The sequence below is a fragment of the Haematobia irritans genome, chromosome 4, assembly GCF_050003625.1.
Source record: "Haematobia irritans isolate KBUSLIRL chromosome 4, ASM5000362v1, whole genome shotgun sequence".
Lineage (NCBI taxonomy): Eukaryota > Metazoa > Arthropoda > Insecta > Diptera > Muscidae > Haematobia > Haematobia irritans.
In genome coordinates this window covers 199734096-199759170 of record NC_134400.1, presented here as the reverse complement: position 1 = coordinate 199759170, position 25075 = coordinate 199734096, and the positions used below count along the sequence as shown (strand labels likewise).

Genomic DNA, 25075 nt, shown 5'->3' with positions numbered 1-25075 from the left:
ATTTCATCATGAATAGACTTACTAACGAGCAACGCTTGCAAATCATTGAATTTTATTACCAAAATCAGTGTTCGGTTCGAAATGTGTTTCGCGCTTTACGTCCGATTTATGGTCTACATAATCGACCAAGTGAGCAATACGTAAATAAGCAAAATTGCCGCATTTGGAGTGAAGAGAAACCAGAAGCCGTTCAAGAACTGCCCATGCATCCCGAAAAATGCACTGTTTGGTGTGGTTTGTACGCTGGTGGAATCATTGGACCGTATTTTTTCAAAGATGCTGTTGGACGCAACGTTATGGTGAATGGTGATCGCTATCGTTCGATGCTAACAACATGTGGTTTCAACAAGATGGCGCTACATGCCACACAGCTCGCGATTCTATGGCCATTTTGAGGGAAAACTTCGGAGAACAATTCATCTCAAGAAATGGACCGGTAAGTTGGCCACCAAGATCATGCGATTTGACGCCTTTAGACTATTTTTTGTGGGGCTACGTCAAGTCTAAAGTCTACAGAAATAAGCCAGCAACTATTCCAGCTTTGGAAGACAACATTTCCGAAGAAATTCGGGCTATTCCGGCCGAAATGCTCGAAAAAGTTGCCCAAAATTGGACTTTCCGAATGGACCACCTAAGACGCAGCCGCGGTCAACATTTAAATGAAATTATCTTCAAAAAGTAAATGTCATGGACCAATCTAACGTTTCAAATAAAGAACCGATGAGATTTTGCAAATTTTATGCGTTTTTTTTTTAAAAAAAGTTATCAAGCTCTTAACAAATCACCCTTTAGAATACCTCTAGATTTCCAATTTCGGGCAAATCGAATAGAAAATACACTTTCTAGACACCCAAGAAAATCGGGAAATCGGTCCATATGAGGGCTATATCAAAACATGGACCGATAGGCACTATTTTCAGTAACTTTTTGATGGTCCTAAAATACCTCTAGATTTCCAATTTCAGGCAAATTGGATAAAACAAATTGGATAAAGACCCCAAATCAGGAGGTCGGTTTATATGGGGACTATATCAAAACCTGGACCGATATAGCCCATCTTCGAACTTGACCTGCCTGCAGACAAATGACGAGTTTGTGCAAAATGTCAGCACGATTGTTTCATTATTGAAGACTGTAGCGTGATTACATTTACGGACACGCTTATATCGTCTTAGAATCTCTCCCTGATCAAGAATATATATACTTTATATAGTCGGAAATCGATATTTCGATGTGTTACAAACGAAATGGCAAACATATTATACCCCCGTCACCACTCTATGGTGGTGGGTATAAAAAAGGCCGTACAAAATTTTCTATAAGAATAAAATTTTGACATTTTCTATAGAAATAAAATTTTGATAAAATTCTCTATAGGAATAAAATTTTGACAAAATTTTCTATAGAAATAAAATTTTGAGAAAATTCTCTATAGAAATAACATTTTGATAAAACTCTCTATAGAAATAAAATTTTGATAAAACTCTCTATATAAATAAAATTTTGACAAAATTTTCTATAGAAATAAAATTTTGAGAAAATTCTCTATAGAAATAAAATTTTGATAAAACTCTCCATAGAAATAAAATTTTGATAAAACTTCCTATAGAAATAAAATTTTGACAAAATTTTCTATTGAAATAGAATTTTGACAAAATTGTCTATAGAAATAAAATTTTGACAAAACTTTCTATAGAAATAAAATTTTGACAAAATTTTCTATAGAAATAAAATTTTGACAAAATTTTGTGTAGAAATAAAATTTCGATAAAATTTTGATAAAACTCTCTATAGAAATAAAATTTTGATAAAATATTCGATAGAAATAAAATTTTGACAAAATTTTCTATAAAAATAAAATTTCGACAAAATTTTCTATAGAAATAAAATTTTGACAAAATTTTCTATAAAAATAAAATTTCGACTAAATTTTCTATAGAAATAAAATTTTGGCAAAATTTTCTATCGAAATACAATATGGTAGATTATTTTTGTCGATATGGACCAATTTTTGTGTGATTGACGATCGGCTATATATAACTATAGACCAATTTTTGCATGACTGTTAGTGGCCATATATTAGCGTAGTGTACCAAATTTCAACCGAATCTGATGAATTTTGCTCCTCCAAGAGGTTCCGGAGGTCAAATCTGGGGATCGATTTATATGGGGGCAATATATAGGATAGGTTAGGTGGCAGCCTGATGTATCAGGCTCACTTAGACTATTCAGTCCATTGTGATACCACATTGGTGAACTTCTCTCTTATCACTGAGTGCTGCCCGATTCCATGTTAAGCTCAATGACAAATGACCTCCTTTTTATAGCCGAGTCCGAACGGCGTTCCACATTGCAGTGAAACCACTTAGACAAGTTTTGAAACCCTCAGAAATGTCACCAGCATTACTGAGATGGGATAATCCACCGTTGAAAAACTTTTTGGTGTTCGGTCGTAGCAGGAATCGAACCCACGACCTTGTGTATGCAAGGAGGGTATGCTAGCCATTGCACCACTGTGGCTTCAGGGGACAATATATAATTATATCAAATTTCAACCGGATCGGATGAAATTTGCTCTTCCAAGAGGCTCCGGAGTTCAAATCTGGGGATCGGTTTATATGGGGGCTATAATTATATATATGATCGACCGATATGGACCAATGTCTGCATGGTTGTTACAGATGATATACTCACATCTCGAACCAAATTTTAACCAGATTAAATTAATTTTGCTTCTCCAAGAGGCTCCGGAGGTCAAATCGGGGGATCGGTTTATATGGGGGCTATATATAATTATGGACCGATATGGACCAATTTTTACATGGTTGTTGGAGATCATATACTAACACCACGTACCAAATTTCAACCGAATCGGATGAATTTTGCTCCTCGAACCAAATTTCAACCAGATTAAATGAGTTTTGCTTCTCCAAGAGGCTCCGGAGGTCAAATCTAGGGATCGGTTTATATGGGGGCTATATATAATTATGGACCGATATGCACCAATTTTTGCATGTTTGTTGGAGACCATATACTAACACCATGTACCAAATTTCAACCGGATCGAATGAAATTTGCTTCTCTAAGAAGTTCCGCAAATCAAATCTGGGTGTCGGTTTATAAGGGGGCTATATGTTATATAATTACGGACCGTTATGGACTAATTTTTACATGGTTGTTGGAGACCATATACTAACACCACGTACCAAATTTCAACCGAGTCGGATAAATTTTGCTCCTCTAAGAGGCTCCGGAGGTCAAATCTGTTTATATGGGGGCTATATATAATTATGGACCGATATCGACCAATTTTTGCATGTTTGTTGGAGACCATATACTAACACCATGTACCAAATTTCAACCGGATCGAATGAAATTTGCTTCTCTAAGAAGTTCCGCAAATCAAATCTGGGTGTCGGTTTATAAGGGGGCTATATATAATTATGGACCGTTATGGGACAATTTTTGCATGGTTGTTAGAGACCATATACTAACACCACGTACCAAATTTCAACCGGATCGGATGATATTTGCTTCTGTAAGAGGCTCCGCAAGTCAAATCCGGGGGTCGGTTTATAAGGGGGCTATTAGCAAAAGTGATTCAATATGACCCATTTGCATCCGACCTACATCAATAACAACTACTTATGTGAAGTTTCAAGTCGATAGCTTGTGTCGTTCGAAAGTTAGCGTGATATCAACAGACGGACGGACATGCTTAGATCGACTCAGAATTTCACCACGACCCAGAATAAATATACTTTCTGGTGTCGTAAGAACAATATTTCAATGTGTTACAAACGGAATGACAAAGTTAATATACCACCATCCTACACGCAGAGAAGTAATATGATCACCTCAAACATGTTTCAAAAGCAAAATGTTATTTTTGTGTGGTGACCATGTAACATGTTTGTCACTAAAATATCATTTTCTCGTCAAATATAACCTGCTTGCCGAAATCAGATACATGATTTCCGAGAAAATAACATGGTTGCGAAAACCATGTTACATGGTCACCATGCTTGAAGTGATCATATTCCTTCTCTGGGTGGATGGTATAATAATTTCCATGGGGAACGGTGGGAGCCACCGTGGTGCAATGGTTAGCATGCCCGCCTTGTATACACAAGGTCGTGGGTTCAATTCCTGCTTCGACCGAACACCAAAAAGTTTTTCAGCGGTAGATTATCCCACCTCAGTAATGCTGGAGACATTTCTGAGCGTTTCAAAGCTTCTCTAAGTGGTTTCACTGCAATGTGGAACGCCGTTCGGACTCGGCTATAAAAAGTAGGTCCCTTGTCATTGAGCTTAAAATGGAATCGGGCAGCACTCAGTGATAAGACAGAAGTTCACCAATGTGGTATCACAATGGACTGAATAGTCCAACCTAACCTAAACTAACCTATGGGGAACGGTTCTAGAGAAAATGTCCTTCTCCCATTTTTATGTGACGCCGAAAATCTTCATATAGATCCCCACTCGTGTCTACTTTCAAAGCCTTTACCGTACGAAGTGTATCTCTTACTATGTATGTTAACCCCTATCGATATTGTGAACATTTTAAGAAGCTAGAATTTGTCATTCCTATCATCAACCCATAATGCCCATGCTGAGAGTCATCGATGATTATAGCAACACCATCTCAATTGCGGCCAACATAAAAACAGTCTTAAATATTGGTTGTTTATCTTCCTTCAACCAAGCCAAGTCAAGGCAAACCAAAGGTTCTAAATGTCATTCCATTAACGGTGGCCCAAACTCAGAGCAGAGGACAACAGAGGACACCCATCTATAGATGGGATAATGACAAAGAAGACTACGAACCGAAAACCATAGACCCATCCATAGAAATTGGATGTCATCGATGGTAGCATTGAAGTCATCGCATATGTCTGTCATTTGCTTTTGCCAACCCTAGAAATTTTTTGGTGGCGATAGTGTCACATGATTTTCAGTTGAATGTCTTCGATGTTCAAATGGAACCCCTTCGGGGTTCCATTCTTGTTTTTTTTTTTGTTTTTTGGGCAAATGATAATGAGTTTATCAAAGTGAAAGTATCATCATAGCTAGTAGCACTTGTCACCATAGCCACCATTTCTAATATCATGTGGTGTTTGTCTGTGAATCGATCGAAGAGGCCAAAGCAAATTGATGGAGTTTTATTTTGGCTGGTGAAATGGGTATCACATTTGAATTTTCAAGTGTCAGGATAACAATGGAGTAACTGTAACATATGGCGTTGGCCAAATGATTCGAAATTCCTCTGATAAAGGATTGATGAGGAGAATAGAGGGTAGTCGTCCATGGTCTCTAATGCTGAGGACAAAGTAAAGTGAAACTCCTAAGAATTGGACACCCAGGGTCACCTAAATTTTTATAGCTCTTGGTGATATCGTTAATGTGATAATGTCCACCTAATTAGGGATATTAGCTTTTTGAAGAATATTAAATTTAGAGAGGTCCCACTGTATTAACATTCCTCCGTCTTCCGAAAAGAAAACAATAGTCATTGCCCCACTCCTTATGCTCCTTGTCGCTCATTGTCTTAATCATTTGTAACGAGGATTGGTCTTTCGGTTTACCTCCACCCCCTCTCACAACAAATTGCATGCAATGTTTGTAATGTGGCTTAAAAGGGTTAAATAGACCTGGATAAAAATGAAGGTTTTATGATCGTAATTACCCATTTTTTTTTTTGGTAATGTGACGAGTGTCAGTGATGCCTGTATCATTGTCAAATCACCTTTCATTGAATGTCACACATATGCACAATGACACAATGAGGTTTTAATTAATGACAGGGCGAAATTATTCTGTTGAAACATTAGCGGTGACTAGATGACACCTTCAATTTATTTAGACAACACCCCAAAAATTTTAAGTTGTGGGGTTTGTTTCACATGTTCCCATGTTCTGGTCTCATATCACTTACATTGCTATGATGATGGTGCAGGAAATGCAATTGCAGTTTTAAATTTCAATTTTGTTTAATAAAATTTCTCATTTGGGTTGAGAATGGATTGGTTTTTATTTAGGGGAATGTGATATGCCAACTGTGAGAAAAATGCCTAAGTTGTTAAAAAAACGTGAGGCAAAAATTCAAACCCTTCCGCGTACGAAAAAAATGAAGCTGAAAAACGGATACCTTTCAAAATGGCCCAACAACATTTTCAGCAGGAATAAAAATTTGACAAAATTTTTCTATGGAAATAAAATTTTGACATAATTTTTCTATAGAAATAAAATTTTGACAAAATTTTTCTATAGAAATAAAATTTTGACAAAATTTTTCTATAGAAATAAAATTTTGACAAAATTTTTCTATAGAAATAAAATTTTGACAAAATTTTTCTATAGAAATAAAATGTTGACAAAATTTTTCTATAGAAATAAAATTTTAACAAAATTTTTCTTTAAAACAAAATTTTGACAAAATTTTCTATAGAAATAAAATTTTGACAAAATTTTCTATAGAAATAAAATTATGACAAAATTTTCTATTAAGACAACATTTGAAAAAAATCTATGCAAATAAAATTTTGATAAAATCTTTTTCTATAGAAATAAAAATTTGACAAAATTTTTCTATGGAAATAAAATTTTGACAAAATTTTCTATTAAGACAACATTTGAAAAAAATCTATGCAAATAAAATTTTGATAAAATCTTTTTCTATAGAAATAAAAATTTGACAAAATTTTTCTATGGAAATAAAATTTTGACAAAATTTTTCTATAGAAATAAAATTTTGACAAAATTGCTCTATAGAAATAAAATTTTAACAAAATTTTTCTTTAAAACAAAATTTTGACAAAATTTTCTATAGAAATAAAATTTTGACAAAATTTTTCTATAGAAATAAAATTTTAACAAAATTTTTCTTTAAAACAAAATTTTGACAAAATTTTCTATAGAAATAAAATTTTGACAAAATTTTCTATAGAAATAAAATTATGACAAAATTTTCTATTAAGACAACATTTGAAAAAAATCTATGCAAATAAAATTTTGATAAAATGTTTTTCTATAGAAATAAAATTTTGACAAAATTTTCTATAGAAATAAAATTATGACAAAATTTTCTATTAAGACAACATTTGAAAAAAATCTATGCAAATAAAATTTTGATAAAATCTTTTTCTATAGAAATAAAATTTTGACAAAATTTTTCTATAGAAATAAAATTTTGACAAAATTTTTCTATAGAAATAAAATGTTGACAAAATTTTTCTATAGAAATAAAATTTTAACAAAATTTTTCTTTAAAACAAAAGTTTGACAAAATTTTCTATAGAAATAAAATTTTGACAAAATTTTCTATAGAAATAAAATTATGACAAAATTTTCTATTAAGACAACATTTGAAACAAAATCTATGCAAATAAAATTTTGATAAAACCTTTTTCTATAGAAATAAAATTTTGACAAAATTTTTCTATAGAAATAAAATGTTGACAAAATTTTTCTATAGAAATAAAATGTTGACAAAATTCTTCTATAGAAATAAAATTTTAACAAAATTTTTCTTTAAAACAAAATTTTCTATAGAAATAAAATTTTGACAAAATTTTCTATAGAAATAAAATGTTGACAAAATGTTTATATAGAAATAAAATTTTGACAACATTTTGTATAGAGATAACATTTGCAAAAAAAAAAATTCTATGCAAATAAAATTTTGACAAAATCTTTCTACAAAAAAAAATTTTTCTATAGAAATAAAGTTTTGACAAAATTTTCTATAGAAATACAATTTGAACACACATTTCTATAGATATAAAATTTTGACAAAATTTTCTATAGAAATAACATTTTGACAACATTCTCTATAGAAACAAAATTTTGACAAAATTTTCTGTAGAAATAAAATTTTGACTAAATTTTCTATAGAAATGCAATTTTGAAAAAATTTTCTTTAAAAATAAAATTTTGAACAAATATTCTTTAGAGATAAAAGTTAAAAAAAAACCATCTATAGAAATAAAATTTTAACAACATTTTGTAAAGAAATAAAGTTTTGGCAAAATTTTCTATAGAAATACAATTTTGAAAAAATTTTCTTTAAAAATGAAATTTTGACTAAATTTTCTTTCGAGATAAAAGTTTGACAAAATATTCTATAGAAACACAATTTTGACAAAAATTTTTTTAAAAATAAAATTTTAACAAAATTTTCTATAGAAATAAAATTTTAACAAAGATTTTTATAGAAATAAAATTTTGACATAATTTTCTATCAAAATTTAATTTTGACATTTTCTATAAAAATTTTGATTTTTAATGAAATTTTAACAAAATTTTCTTTAGAAATAAAATTTTCACAAAATTTTCTAAAGAAATAAAATTTTCACAAAATTTTCTAAAGAAATAAAATTTCGACAAAGCTTTCTACAAAGATAAAAGTTTCTATAGAAATAAAATTTTAACACAATTTTCAACAAAAATAAAATGTTAACAAAACATTCTATAGAAATAAAATTTTGACATATTTTGATACAGAAATAAAATTCTCATACAATTTTTTTATAGAAATAAATTTTGACAAAATTTTGAGCTAAGCTGCTCTTGTAGTTTTGAACACAAATTTCCTATCGAAAAACATTTTAACCAAATTCTACAGAAATGAAATTTTAACAAAATATTCTATAGAAATAAAATTTCCATAAAATTTTCTATAGAAATACAATTTTGAAAAAATTTTCCTTAAAAATAAAATTTTGACAAAATGTTCGTTAGAGACAAAAGTTTAAAAAAAACATCTATAGAAATAAAATTTTAACAACGTTTTGTACGGCGTTCCACATTGCAGTGAAACCACTTAGAGAAGCTTTGAAACCCTCAGATATGTCACCAGCATTACTGAGGTGGGATAATCCACCGCTGAAAAACTTTTTGGTGTTCGGTCGAAGCAGGAATCGAACCCACGACCTTGTGTATGCAAGGCGGGCATGCTAACCATTACACCACGGTGGCTTCAGGGGGGCAATATATAATTATACCAAATTTCAACCGGATCAGACGAAATTCGCTCTTCCAAGAGGCTCCGGAGTTCAAATCTTGTGATCGGTTTACATGGCGGCTATAATTATATATGATAGACTGATATGGACCAATGTCTGCATGGTTGTTACAGATTACATACTAACACCTCGAACCAAATTTCAACCAGATTAAATGAATTTTGCTTCTCCAAGATGCTACGGAGGTCAAATCTGGGGATCGGTTTATATGGTGGTTAGAGATAAAAGTTAAAAAAAAAAACATATATAGAAATAAAATGTTAACAACATTTTGTATAGAAATAAAGTTTTGGCAAAATTTTCTATAGAAATACAATTTTGAAAAAATTTTCATTAAAAATGAAATTTTGACTAAATTTTCTGTAGAGATAAAAGTTTGACAAACATTTCTATAGAAACACAATTTTGACAAAAAAAAAAAATTTAATGAAATTTTAACAAAATTTGCTAAAGAAATAAAATTTTAACAAAGATTTAAATTTTGACATAATTTTCTATCGAAATTAAATTTTGACAACATTTTCTATAAAAACAAAGTTTTGGCAAAATTTCCTATAGAAATCCAATTTTGATTTTTTAAATGAAATTTTAACAACGTTTTCTTTAGAGATAAAAGTTTGACAAAATTTTCTTTAGAAATAAAAGTTTGACAAAATGTTCTATAGAAATAAAATTTTGACAAAATTTTCTATAGAAATAAAATTTTGACAAAATTTTCTAAAGAAATACAATTTTTGCAAAATTTTCTAAAGAAATAAAATTTTGACAAAATTTTCCACAGAAATAAAATGTTAACAAAATATTCTATAAAAATAAAATTTTCTATATAAATAAAATTTTCATAAAATTTTCTATAGAAAAGAAAATTTGACAAAATTTTCTTTAGAAATAATATTTTGACAAAATTTTCTTTAGAAATAAAGTTTTGGCAAAATTTTCTATAGAAATACAGTTTTGAAAAAAATTTCTTGAGAAATAAAATTTTGACAAAATTTTTTTTTAGAAATAAAATTTTTGAAAAAAAATTTCTATAGAAATAACATTTTGACAAAATTTTCTTTAGAAATAAAATTTTGACAAAATGTTCTTTAGAGATAAAAGTTTGACAAAATTTTCTATAGAAATACAATTTTGACAAACGTTTTTTTTTTTTTAAATGAAATTTTAACAAAAATTTTCTATAGAAATAAAATTTTAACACAGATTTTGATAGTAATAAAGTTTTGACATAATTTTCTATCGAAATTAAATTTTGACAACATTTTCTATAAAAAATTTTCTATGAAAATAAAATTTAGATTTTTTAATGAAATTTTAACAAAATTTTCTTTAGAGATAAAGTTTTGAGAAAATTTTCTATCGAAATAAAATTTTCATAAAATTTTCTAAAGAAATAAAATTTTTACAAAATTTTCTATAAAAATAAAAGTTGCTATAGAAATAAAATTTTAACACAATTTTCTACAGAAATAAAATGTTAACAAAATATTCTATAGAAATAGAATTTTGACATAATTTTCTACAGAAATAAAATTTTCTATAGAAATAAAATAAAGTTTTGACAAAATTTTCAATAGAGCTTATCTCTAACAAAGATTTTTATGGAAATAAAATTTTAATAAAATTATCTATAGAAATAAAACGTTGACATAATTTTCTATAGAAATATAATTTTGACATAATTTTCTATGGAAATTAAATTTTGACAAAATTTTCTATAGAAATAAAGTTTTGAAAAATTTTTCTATAGAAATACAATTTTAACAAAAATTTTTTATAGAAATAAAATTTTGAAATAATTTTTTATCGAAATTAAATTTTGACAAAATTTTCTATAGAAATAAAATTTTGGCAAAATTTTCTATAGAAATAGAATTTTGGATTTTTTAAATGAAATTTTATGAAAATTTTCGTTAGGGATAAAGTTTGACAAAATTTTCTATAGAAATACAATTTTCACAACATTTTCTAAAGAAATAAAATTTTGACAAAGTTTTCAATAAAGATAAAAGTTTCTATAGAAATAAAATTTTAACATAATTTTCAACAGAAATAAAAAGTTAACAAAATATTCTATAGAAATAAAATTTTGATATAATTTTGTACAGAAATAAAATTTTTTATAGAAATAAAATTTTGACAAAATTTTAGCTAAGCTTCTCTTGTAGTTTTTAATACAATTTTCCTATCGAATTACATTTTGACCAAATTCTACAGAAATAAACTTTTAACAAAATATTCTATAGAAATAAAATTTCCACAAAATTTTCTATAGAAATAAAATTTCCACAAAATTTTCTACGGAAATAAAGTTTTCATAAAATGTGAGTTAAACTACTTTTGAACACAAAATTTCCTATACAGAAAAATGTTAACCGAATTCTACAGAAATACAATTTTGCAAATAAGGTTTGTTTGGTACTTTTTTGCTAAAATTTTCTCCAAATGTTGGTAGATTATTTATGACTCCAGTGGTAGCCGTGGATGGCCCGCATATAGTCCCTTGGGCTATACCAAAACATGGACCGATAGACACCATATTAGGCACATATATTTGTGGACCTAAAATACCTCTAGATTTTGAATTTCAAGCCAATTGGGTAAAAATTACTATGTGTATAAGCTCAAGTATTCCAATCGAGAGAAGGGTCTATATGGGGGCTATACCAAAATATGGAGATGCACGTTTATATGGGGACTATACGTACGTTAAACCAAATTTGGCATACTTGAAAATGCTATGAAATATACTCCTTGATCAAAAAAATTTTAAGCAAATCAGAGTAAAATTCTGGATTCTGTGAAAAATTATGGGTTCTTGATTAAATTTGTTTCGATTATTTCCAAATCTTATGAAATCGTTTAATAATTGCGTTCTGAATATTACGCAAAAGAAAAACATGGACATACGGACGGTCGGCCACCAAGAGCTAGATAGAATCTGATTCTGAGTCGATTGGTATATATGACGAACATGGCTAGATGGACTCATGGACCAGCCCGCGAAATCCTTGTATCTATCTCGTCTCCTTCTAGGTATTGCAAACATATGCCCTAACATATAATACCCTATTCCACCGTATAATAATAGTTGGAGCAATTCCTAATAATTGTCATGAATCTGATACTAGTTTCATGCCTAGTTTCCCCAAATGCACATATCCATCCCTCTTTTAATTATCTCACTAACCTCATATGTCCCTAAAGGCAAGTGGAGCTTCCAAGAAATTGACACACAATTGGTGGTCCAATTCAAGTCCATGCCATTCGAAATGAAGTCTTGATCTTGGTATTCTCTTTCAGAATTCGCTTAATGACATCTAATGTCTCCTTGATTATTGTCAATGGTTTCGAGGAATATTTTCGTTGAATTTTCCTTTGGCACTGCATCATTCACATGCATGTAACGTAAATCTTATCCCAAAAAAAAAAAATGAAGGACACACCAAAATGAAATGATGCACAATCTCGCCTTACTTCATTTTGTTCATCAAACAAATATATCAGAAAGAGGCAAAAAGAAAGCCGAAAAAAACACCAACGAACGAATGTAACGGACATCAAAGACTTTTATTCAACCAGCTAACCAAGCTGATTTTCTTTCATTTTACCTTTCAATCGGCTCTTGGGCCAACGTTAAATTAAGAAGCTATCATTCCAATGATCCTACAATCTTCTTAACTTGATGCGGAAAGAGTTTATCTGTATGGAGCTGGATTGCATTACAGCACACATGGAAGGAGGGACTTGAGCCCTTCATCATATGGTCTTCACCATTTGGAGGCACTTGACAAGGTACCGAAATATTTAACAATTTTTAATTATCACTTTAACCACACACACACATATATACTCACAGACACACACTGATGTAAGTGAGCACAGTCATATGGAAACGGAAATCTATGAACCTCGAGAAATCTATGAACCAGTAGCGGCTATGAAGATCTCTTATGGGTCAAAGGAGCCAACGTGGTGCAATGGTCACCATGTATATAAAGGGACATGAGTTTAATTCCAGTTTTGTCAAAATTTTATTGGTTTGGAAAATTTTGGCATATTTTTATACCCTCCACCATAGGATGGGGGTATATTAACTTTGTCATTCCGTTTGTAACACATCGAAATATTGCTCTAAGACCCCATAAAGTATATATATTCTGGGTCGTGGTGAAATTCTGAGTCGATCTAAGCATGTCCGTCCGTCCGTCCGTCCGTCTGTCCGTCTGTCCGTCCGTCCGTCTGTCCGTCTGTCCGGCTGTCCGTCCGTCTGTGGAAATCACGCTAACTTCCAAACGAAACAAGCTATCGACTTGAAACTTGGCACAAGTAGTTGTTATTGATGTAGGTCGGATGGTATTGAAAATGGGCCATATCGGACCACGTTTTCGTATAGCCCCCATATAAACCGATCCCCAAATTTGGCTTGGGGAGCCTCCCGGAGCAGCAAAATTCATCCGATCCGGATCAAATTTGGTACGTGGTCTTAGTATACGGTCTCTAACAACCATGCAAAAATTGGTCCATATCGGTCCATAATTATATATAGCCCCCATATAAACCGATCCCCAGATTTGACCTCCGGAGCCTCTTGGAGGGGCAAAATTCATCCGATCCGATTGAAATTTGGTACCTGATGTTAGTATATGGTCTCTAACAACCATGCAAAAATTGGTCCATATCGGTCCATAATTATATATAGCTCCCATATAAACCGATCCCCAGATTTGACCACCGGAGCCTCCTGGAGAAGCAAAATTCATCCGATCCGGTTGAAATTTAGTACGTGGTCTTAGTATACGGTTTTTAACAACCATGCAAAAATTGGTCCATATCGGTCCATAATTATATATAGCCCCCATATAAACCGATCCCCAGATTTGACCTCCGGAGCCTCTTGGAGGGGCAAAATTCATCCGATCCGGTTGAAATTTGGTACCTGATGTTAGTTTACGGCCTCTAATAACCATGCAAAAATTAGTCCATATCGGTCCATAATTATATATAGCCCCCATATAAACCGATCCCCAGATTTGACCTCCGGAGCCTCTTGGAAGAGCAAAATTCATCCGATCCGGTTGAAATTTAGTACATGGTGTTAGTATATGGTCTCTAACAACCATGCAAAAATTGGTCCATATCGGTCCATAATTATATATAGTTCCCATATAAACCGTCCCCAGATTTGACGTCCGGAACCTCTTGGAGGAGCACAAGTCATCCGATACGGTTGAAATTTGGTACATTTTGTCAATATATGGCCTCTAACAGCCATGTAAAAATTGGTCCATATCGCCAAAAATAATCTACCAAAACTTTATTGCGATAGAAAATTTTGTCAAATTTTATTACTATAGAAAGTTTTGTCAAAATTTCATTTCTATAGAAAGTTTTGTCAAAAGTTTATTTCTATACAAATGTTTGTCAAAATTTTATTTCCATAGAAAATTTTGTCAAAATTTTATTTCTATAGAAAATTTTGTAATCTACCAAAACTTTATTTCCATAGAAAATTTTGTCAAATTTTATTACTATAGAAAGTTTTGTCAAAATTTCATTTCTATAGAAAGTTTTGTCAAAAGTTTATTTCTATAGAAACGTTTGTCAAAATTTTATTTCTATAGAAAATTTTGTAAAAAATTTATTTCTGTAGAAAATGTTGTCAACATTTTATTTCTATACAAAATTTTGTCAAAATTTCATTTCTACACAAAATTTTGTCAACATTTTATTTCTATAGAAATTTTTGTCAAAATTGTATTGCTATAGAAAGTTTTGTCAACATTTTACTTCCATAGAAAATTTTGTCAACATTTTATTTCTATAGAAAATTTTGTCAAGTTTTTATTTCTATAGAAAATTTTGTAAAATTTTTATTTCTATAGAAAATTTTGCCAAAATTTTATTTCTATAGAAAATTTTGTCAAGGTTTCATTTCTATATAAAATTTTGTCAAAATTTTATTTCTATATAAAATTTTGTCAAAATTTTATTTCTATAGAAAATTTTGTCAAACTATATTATATACGTATTTAATCGGCCTTTTTTTGTTTAATATATACCCCATATGGGCTAACTTACAATTTAGAAGACAGTGCTAAAATGTTTTACGATACCTTGCCATCGGCAAGTGTTATCGCAACCCAAGTAATTCGATTGTGGATGACAGCCTTTAGTAGAAGTTCCTACGCAATCCATGGTGGAGGGTACATAAGCTTCGGCCTGGCCGAACTTACGGCCGTATATACTTGTTATTACTATAGAAAATTTTGTCAAAATTTTACTTTTATAGATAATTTTTTCAAGATATTATTTCTATAGAAAATTTTGTCAAAATTTTACTTTTATAGATAATTTTGTCAAGATTTTATTTCTATAGAAAAATTTTGTCAAAATTTTATTTCTATAGAAAATTTTGTAAAAATTTTACTTTTATAGATAATTTTGTCAAGATTTCATTTCTATAGAGGATTTGTCAAAATTTTATTTCCATAGAACATGTTGTCATAATTTAATTTCTATAGCAAAATTTTGTCAAAATTTTATGTCTATAGAAAAATTTTTCAAAAATTCTATTTCTATAGAAAATTTTGTCAAAATTGGATTTCTATGGAAAATTTGGTTGACATTTCATTTCTATAGAACATTTTTTTAAAATTTTATTTCTATAGAAAATTCCGTCTCCCTGTAGGAAATTTTGTCAAAATTTTATTCCTATAAATACAATTGTGAATCCTATGAAAATTTTTTTCAAAATTGCATTTTTATAGAAAATTTTGTCAAAATTTTGTGTCTATAGAAAATTTTCTCAATATGTTATTTCTATAGAAAATTTTGTCAAAATTTTATTTCTATAGAAAATTTTATCAAAATTCTATTTCTATAGAAAATTTTATCTCTATAGAAATTTTTGTCAAAATTTTTGTTTCTATAGAAAATTTTGTCCACATTTTATTTCTTTACAAAATTTTATCACAATTTTATTTCTATAGAAAATTTCGTCAAAAATTTATTTCTATAGAAAATTTTGTCAAAAATTTTTTTCTATAGAAAATTTTGTCAAAAATTTTTTTCTATAGAAAATTTTGTCAAAAATTTATTTCTATAGAATTTTTTTTTCTATCGAAGATTTTATCAAAATTTTATTTCTCTAGAAAATTTTGTCAAAATTGCATTTCTATAGAAAATTTTGTCAAAATTTTATTTCTATAGAAAATTTTGTCAAAATTCCATTTCTATAGAAAATTTTGTAAAAATTTTATTTCTATAGAAAATTTTGTAAAAATTTTATTTCTATAGAAAATTTTGTTAAAATTTTGTTTCTATAGAACATTTTGTCAAAATTTTATTTCAATAGAAAATGTTGTCAATTTTTTATCTATATAGAAATTTTTTTCAAGATCTTATTTATTATTTAAAATCTTGTCAAAATTTTATACAATTGTATTCTTATGAACATTTTTTTCAAAATTGTATTTCTATAGAAAATTTTGTAAAAATTTCATTTCTATAGAAACTTTTGTCAAAATTTTATTTCTAGAAAATTTTGTAAAAATTTTATTTCGATAGAAAATTTTATTTCTCTAGAAAATTTTGTCAAAATTTTATTTCTATAGAAAATGCTATAAAATTTTATTTCTATAGCATATTTTGTAAAAATTTTATTTCTATAGAAAATTTTATCTCTATAGAAAATTTTGTCAAAATTTTTATTTCTATAGAAAATTTTGTCCACATTTTATTTCTTTACAAAATTTTTTCACAATTTTATTTCTATAGAAAATTTTGTCAAAAATTTATTTCTATAGAAAATTTTGTCAAAAATTTATTTCTATAGAATTTTTTTTTTATCAAAGATTTTATCAAAATTTTATTTCTATAGAAAATTTTGTGAAAATTTTATTTCGATAGAAAATTTTATTTCTATAGGAAATTTTATCAAAATTTTATTTCTATAGAAAATTTTGTCAACATTTTATTTCTATAGAAAATTTTGTCAAAATTTTATTTCAATAGAAAATGTTGGCAACTTTTTCCTTTTATAGAAAATTTTTTCAAGATCTTATTTCTATTAAAATTTTGTCAAAATTTTATTTCCATAGAACATGTTGTCATAATTTAATTTCTATAGCAAAATTCTGTCAACATTTTACTTCTATTGAAGATTTTGTTAAAATTTTATTTCTATTGAAAATTGTGTCAAAATTTTATTTCTATTGAAAATTTTGTCAAAGTTTTTTTTCTATTGAAAATTTTGTCAATATTTTGTTTCTATAGAAAATTTTCTCAATATGTTATTTTTATAGAAAATTTTGTCAAATTTTTTTTTTCTATAGAAAGTTTTGTCAAAGGTTTATTTCTATTGAAAATTTTGCCAAAAATTTGCTTTTATAGATAATTTTGTTAAGATTTTATTTCTATAGAAATATTTTTGCCAAATTTTATTTCCAAAGAACATGTTGTCATAATTTAATTTCTATAGCCAAATGTTGTTGTTTTATGTCAATAGAAAATTTTTTCAAAAATTCTATTTCTATAGAAAATTTTGTCAAAATTTTATTTCTATAGAAAATTTGGTTGACATTTCATTTCTATACACAATTTTTTTAAAATTGTATTTCTATAGAAAACTCCGTCAATATTTTCTCCGTGTAGGAAATTTGGTCAAAATTTTATTCCTATAGAAACATTTTTAGCAATTGTATTTCTATGAAAATATTTTTTAAAATTGTATTTCTATAGAAAATTTTGTCAAATTTTATTTCTATAGAAAATGTTGTCAATATTTTGCGTCTATAGAAATTTTTCTCAATATGTTATTTCTATAGAAAATTTTGTGAAAATTTTATTTCTATAGAAAATGCTGTAAAAAATTTATTTATTTAGAAAATTTTGTCAAAATTTTATTTCTATAGAAAATTTTGTCAAATTTTTTATTTCTATCGAAAATTTTGCCGAAATTTTTATTTCTATAGAAAATTTTGTCCACATTTTCTTTCTTTAAAAAATGTTATTTCTTTAAAATCTGTTAAAAAATTTTGTCAAAATTTGACTTCTATACAAAATTTTGTCAAAATTTTATTTCTATAGAAAATGCTGTAAAAATTTTATCTCTATAGAAAATTTTGTCAAAATTTTTATTTCTATAGAAAATTTGGCAAAATTTTTATTTCCATAGAAAATTTTGTCCACATTTTATTTCTTTACAAAATTGTGTCCCAATTTTATTTCTATAGAAAATTTTGTCGAAATTTTATTTCTATAGAAAATATTGTCAAAATTTTATTTCCATAGAAAATTTTATTTCTATAGAAAATGTTATCTCCATAAAACATTTTGTCAATATTTTTATTTCTATGAATTCTCATTTTTTGTCAAAATTTTATTTCTATAGAAAATGTTGTCAAAATGTAATTTCTATAGAAAATTTTGTCAAAATGTAGACTGAAATCAAAAAAGCAACAACAATTTTTAAAAAACAAAAACCAACAATAGCAAAACAAAGCGAATAGAAAATTTTGCCAAGATCTTATTTCTATTAAAATTTTGTCAAAATTGTACTTTTTTATCAAAATTTTATTTCTTTAGAAAATTGTATTAAAAAGTTTATTATACCCACCACCATAGAATGGTGACGGGGGTATAATAAGTTTGTCATTCCGTTTGTAACACATCGAAATATCGATTTCCGACTATATAAAGTATGTATATTCTTGATCAGGGAGAAATTCTAAGACGATATAACGATGTCCGTCTGTCTGTCTGTCTGTCTGTCTGTTGTAATCACGCTACAGTCTTCAATAATGAAGCAATCGTGCTGAAATTTTGCACAATCTCGTCTTTTGTCTGCAGGCAGGTCAAGTTCGAAGATGGGCTATATCGGTCCAGGTTTTGATATAGTCCCCATATAAACCGACCTCCTGATTTGGGGTCTTGGGCTTATAGAAATCGTAGTTTTTATCCAATGTGCATGAAATTTTAAATCTAGAGGTATTTTATGACCATAAAGAGGTGTGCCAAAAATGGTGAGTATCGGTTCATGTTTTGGTATAGCGCCCATATAGACCGATCTCCCGATTTTATTTCTTGGGCTTATAGAGACCGCAGTTTTTACTCAATTTACCTGAAATTGTAAATCCAAAGGTATTGTAGGACCACAAATACGTGTGCCAAAAATTGTGAGTATCGGTCCATATTTTGCTATAGCCCCCATATAGACCGATCTCCCGATTTTACTTCTTGGGCTTATAGAAACCGCAGTTTTTATCCAATTTACCTGAAATTGGATATCGAGAGGTACTTTAGAACTGTAATGAGGTGTGCCAAAAATGGTGAGCATCGGTCCATGTTTTGGTATTGTCCCCATATAAACCGACCTCCCGATTTGGGGTCTTGGGCTTATAGAAACCGTAGTTTTTATATAATTTGCCTGAAATTGAAAATCTAGAGCAGCGCTTCCCAAATGGGGGGGCGCGCCCCCCTAGGGGGGCGCCACGAGGTTGCTGGGGGGCGCAACGTCATTTCTAGTTGAGCAGGTTTTGTATCATTCAATTTGTTAAAACAACACAAACTTATGGGTTCGACGAAACATTAATAATATACTACAAAATAAAGTATAAAATGTTTCGAAATGTTAATTTATAACCAACGTGAAAAAGTAGAAGTTACATGCATTGCTTGTTGTAGGTTTTCCATTATTACTTGTTTACTACCTTTATTTGCAACGGTTTAGTACCTATCTACCTTTTACTTATCACTGTTTAAATTTGCCATCTCTATGCACACGATCATACGTTTTTTGGTTTTGTTGCGCGTATTAAATATTGTCGAATTAATGACTTAATTACATTCCAATATGACATCAAAGAACAAAATACGGCTTTACAATACAGAATATATTAAATTTGGTTTTTCTTGTGTTGCAAAAAACAATGAAAATTTGCCTCAATGTGTTATTTGTCACAAAATTTTGTCTAACGATGCAATGAGACCAATACGATTAAAAAGGCATTTGTCATCTTTGCATCCAGAATACGAAGACAAACCTCCTGCTTTCTTTGAAGCAAGGTTGTCGACATTAAGAAATATGAAGATAAATTCTACGTCTGTGTTTAATCTGGAGGCTGAAAAAGCATTAGAAGCATCTTTTGAAATTTCATGGATAATAGCCAGGAACAAAAAACCCCACACGATTGGTGAATTGGTTATAAAACCGAGCATAATAGCAGCTGCAAGTAAAATGCTGGACAACAATGCAGTGAGACAACTTTCAAAAATTCCACTTTCGAACAATACAGTAAAAAGACGTATTGATGAAATGGCTAGTGATGTCAAGTCCCAATTAATTCAACACATCAAGGACTCGCCATTAATTGCACTGCAGTGTGATGAAACAACAGATGTATCTTGCTCCTGTCAGTTGTTGTTTTACTGCAGATATATCAAAGAGGATTCTATATGTGAGGAGCTACTTTTCTCTAAACCTCTAACAACTACATCAAAGGGAGAAGATATTTTCAAAGCGCTTTCGGATTTCTTGGATGCCAATGATATACCTTGGGGAAAGATTGCCGGCATATGTACTGATGGTGCTCCTTCAATGACGGGATGCAAATCTGGATTTATTCATTACGCCAAGCAAAAAAACAATAACATCATATTCACTCATTGCGTTATCCACAGACAAGCCTTAGCCGCCAGAACATTGCCTGACGAATTAAGAAGTTCCCTAAATTGTGCCATAGAAGTTGTCAATTTTATAAAATGCAGTGCCCTACGAACGCGTCTTTTTGAAACTTTATGTCTGGATTTAAACGCTGACCACAAAAATTTATTGTTTCATACCCAGGTACGCTGGCTTTCAAAGGGAAATATGCTGGGAAGACTATATGAATTAAAAAATGAAGTAGAAATTTTCTTGTTAAGTACCAAAAATGAAAAACTTTATGATTGTTTCACAAACAAAAATACCATTATTTTCTTGGCTTACCTAGCCGATTTTTTTGAAATTTTAAATAACCTAAACTTAAAACTCCAAGGAGAAACTACAAATATTTTAACAGCACTTGACTCCATAAATTCATTTATGGAAAAAATAAAATTGTGGAAAAAACGAATTTTATCGCCTTTCCCTAAATATACATCTTTTCCTCGGTTAAACGATATATTAGATTCTGAGGATATTGAAAATAGAAATTTGGACGGAATTCTATTGCATTTGGATGCACTTTTGGGTGAATTCAATAGATATTTTCCAGATATGACCACTGATTGTTGGCAGAACAAACTGTTTCGTAATCCCTTTCTTCTGGACGTTATGGTACTACCTGAGGATATCCAGGAAGAAGCTATTGATTTGAAAAACGATTCAATCGCAAAAGATGATTTTGATATATTAACAACTGAAAATTTCTGGCTAAAATATCGGAACTTGTATCCACTTTTGTCTTCACACATGTTAAAAGTTTTGATACAATTTTCGTCAACCTATCTATGCGAAAAAAGTTTTTCAACACTTTTAAATATAAAGTCAAAATATCGGTCTTGCCTTAATGTTGAAAATGATTTGAGATGTGCTTTATCAGTACTGTCACCAAATGTTAAAAAACTAGTTAATGAACAGAAAAATTGCCAAATTTCCCACTAAGTGGTCACACTTTTATATACATTAAAATTGTTATTGTTAATTGAAAGTATTAATAGCGAATCAAAAATTCACATTATATATGTTATTTTAGTAAACCTGATCTCAACATATCTAGTTCATGACTATTTATGTTCCTTTTTAGTCCTTGAATTACATTTTTATTACTAATTAATTGTAATAATATTATCCATCTTATATAATTTTATATTTTTTACTTGAATTGAAATTAAAAGAACTTTTGTTTTTGTTATTTTTTTGTTTGAAATTGAAATTAAAACCCTTTTGTTTTTATACATATTTTTCTGTTTCTTTGGGTAAACATTTTTTTAAAGGAAACTTGTTTTTAGAAGAAACTGGGGGGGGGGGGCACAGCAATATCCAAAAATTTTTGGGGGGGCGTAAAGCAAATTGGGTTGGGAAGCCCTGATCTAGAGGTACTTGAGGACCATCAAAAGGTATGCCGAAAATGGTCCGTATCGTTCCATGTTTTGGTATAGCCCCCATATAGACCGATCTCCCGATTTTACATCTTGGGTTTAAGAATCCGCAATTAATATTCAAATTGCCTGAAATTGGAAATTTATAGGTATTTTAGGACCATAAAGAGGTTTGCCACAAATGGTGAGTATCGGTCCATGTTTTGATATAGCCCCCATATAGACCGATATCCCGATTTTACTTCTTGGGCTTCTAGAATCCGAAGTTTTTATCCTATTTGCCTGAAATTGGAAATCTAGAGGTATTTTTCTTGAGGCTATAGAAGGCGCCCTGATCATGAAAATTGCTTGAAACTCAATGTAAAATTTCCAGATTTTACTTCTCGGGTGAAAATCTACAGATTTAAGATTTCAAATCAAGACGTTATTTTATAATTTTCTTGCACACTTACAAGAGATGTTAATGATTCCTCTAAAACTCAAACAAAAATGGTTCTTATAAATCCAGAATCTGATATAGTCCTTATAGGTGAAATTTTTAAATTTATCTTCGGGAAGTGTCCTCAAGTTCTCAAGCCCTCCTGAATTTTCAAAGGAAACCCTAATATTTGGTTCATGGTGGTGGGTATTTAAGATTCGGCCCGGCCGAACTTACTGCTGTATATACTTGTTTCTATATAAAGTTTTGTCAACTTTTCACCTTTATAGAAAATTTTTTTCAAGATCTTATTTCTATTGAAATTTTGTAAAAATTTTATTTCCATGTTGTCATAACTTAATTTCTATAGCAAAATGTTGTCAAAATTTTGTTTCTATTGAAAATTTTGTCCAAATTTTATTTCTATTAAAAATTTTGTCAAAATTTTATTTCTATTGAAAATTTTGTCAAAATTTTATTTCTAAATAAAATTTTGTCAAAATTTTATTTATATTGAAAATGTTGTCAAAATTTTATTTCTATTGAAAATGTTGTCAAAATTTTATTTCTATAGAATATTTGTCAATATTTTGTTTCTATAGAAAATTTTCTCAATATGTTATTTCTATAGAATTTTTTTTTTAAGATTTTATTTCTATAGAAAGTTTTGTCAACATTTTATTTCTATAGAAAATTTTGTCAAAATTTTATTTCCATAGAACATGTTGTCATATCTAATTTCTATAGCAAAATTTTATTTCTATTTTATTTATTTTATTTCTATCTCTATAGAAAATTCCTTCAATATTTTCTTCCTGTAGGAAATTTTGTCAAAATTTTATTCCTATAGGAAAAAAAAATTTTTTCTATAGAAAATTTTGTCAAAAATTTTTTTCTATAGAAAATTTTGTCAAAAATTTATTTCTATAGAATTTTTTTTTCTATCGAAGATTTGATCAAAATTTTATTTCTCTAGAAAATTTTGTCAAAATTGCATTTCTATAGAAAATTTTGTCAAAATTTTATTTCTATAGAAAATTTTTTATTTCTATAGAAAATTTTGTCAAAATTTTATTTCCATAGAACATGTTGTCATATCTAATTTCTATAGCAAAATTTTATTTCTATTTTATTTATTTTATTTCTATCTCTATAGAAAATTCCTTTAATATTTTCTTCCTGTAGGAAATTTTGTCAAAATTTTATTCCTATAGGAAATTTTTTCACAATTGTATTTTTATAAAGATTTTTTCAACATTTTATTTCTATAGCAAAATTTTGTCAAAATTTTATTTCTAATGACAATTTTGTCAAAATTTTATTTTTATAGAAAATTTTGTCAAAATTTTATTTCCATAGAAAATTTGGCAAAATTTTATTTCTATAGAAAATTTTGGCAAAATTTTATTTCTCTAGAAAATTTTGTCAACCTTTTACTTTTATAGAAATTTTTTTTCAAGATCTTATTTCTATTAAAATTTTGCAAATTTTTTTTTCAAAATTTTATTTCTTTAGAAAATGTTATCATTATTTTATCAAAATAATGATAAATTTTATTTATACAGAAAATTTTGTCAAGATTTTATTGCTATAAAAATTTTTGTCAAAAATTTATTTCTATATAAATTTTTTTTCTTTCGAAGATTTGATCAAAATTTTATTTCTATAGAAAATTTTGTCAAAATTTTATTTATATAAAATAATTTTGTCAAAATTTTATTTCTAAAAAAAGACTATCAAAATTTTATTTCTATAGAAAATTTTGTCAAAATTTTAACTCTATAGAAATTTTTGTCAAAATTTTATTTCCATAGAAAATCTATATAGAAAATTTTGTCAAAATTTTATTTCCATTGAAAATTTTGTTAAAATTTCATTTCATATAGAAAGTTTTGTCAAAATTTTATTTCTAGAGAAAATCTTGTCAAAATTGCATTTCTCTAGAAAAAAAAAAATTTATTTCTATAGAAACACTGCCCCATTGTGGTAGTTATCGAGTTACCTCTCTGGCCAGCCCTTAATACAATCGTATTTTTTCACAAAATTAAAAAGAAATATACTCGTATATGGATATATAACAAGTGTTTTTATTTCTCATTTATGCTCCATACAACTACCTACTTGAAGGTTTTTTGTCCTTGTTATGATGATATTTTAAAAAACGTCCTTTAGATTTTCTCATCCAAGCGAGTCGGATATATTCGTACGAGTTGCGCTGCTACACTACAAGTACGTGTTGTTGCAAAAGCAAGTTGCAATTTTAATTTGAGAAAAAAAAAAAGAATAAAACATTTGTATAAATTTTTGTGGAAAGTACCTTGACACTGCCTTAATAAAATTTAATAAGAAAAAATTATAATTGAATATTTAAATATGAACATAAAAACTTTTAAATTGAAAAAATGTGATTCAATCAGAAATTGTCAAACGATAAAGGATCTTCGAATACGGATTTTTATTTTGGATTTCTTTTTATTTTGTACTTCAAAGATATCACTGCTTATTACACTGTCGTCCACAATAGAATTATTTAATCGATTTGAAATTTGGT

The 25075-nt window shown here is 28.5% G+C and overlaps 2 protein-coding genes across 2 annotated transcripts in view; one reads left to right on the top strand and one right to left on the bottom strand.

The window, feature by feature from the left end:
• The window catches only part of LOC142235947 (uncharacterized), an 874494-nt gene that overhangs the window by 403045 nt on the left and 446374 nt on the right, over window positions 1–25075 (bottom strand). The gene's annotated exons all lie outside the window — the stretch shown is intronic.
• LOC142235946 (zinc finger BED domain-containing protein 5-like) lies at window positions 20008–21818 on the top strand. Its single transcript, XM_075307199.1, has 2 exons — window positions 20008–21455; window positions 21812–21818. Exons 1-2 carry the CDS (start codon window positions 20008–20010, stop codon window positions 21816–21818), a joined length of 1455 nt encoding a protein of 484 aa, XP_075163314.1.

Excerpts from the sequence above, each read along its gene's own strand:
- LOC142235946 (XM_075307199.1), top strand. The coding sequence starts at position 20,008 with ATGAGACCAATACGATTAAAAAGGCATTTGTCATCTTTGCATCCAGAA.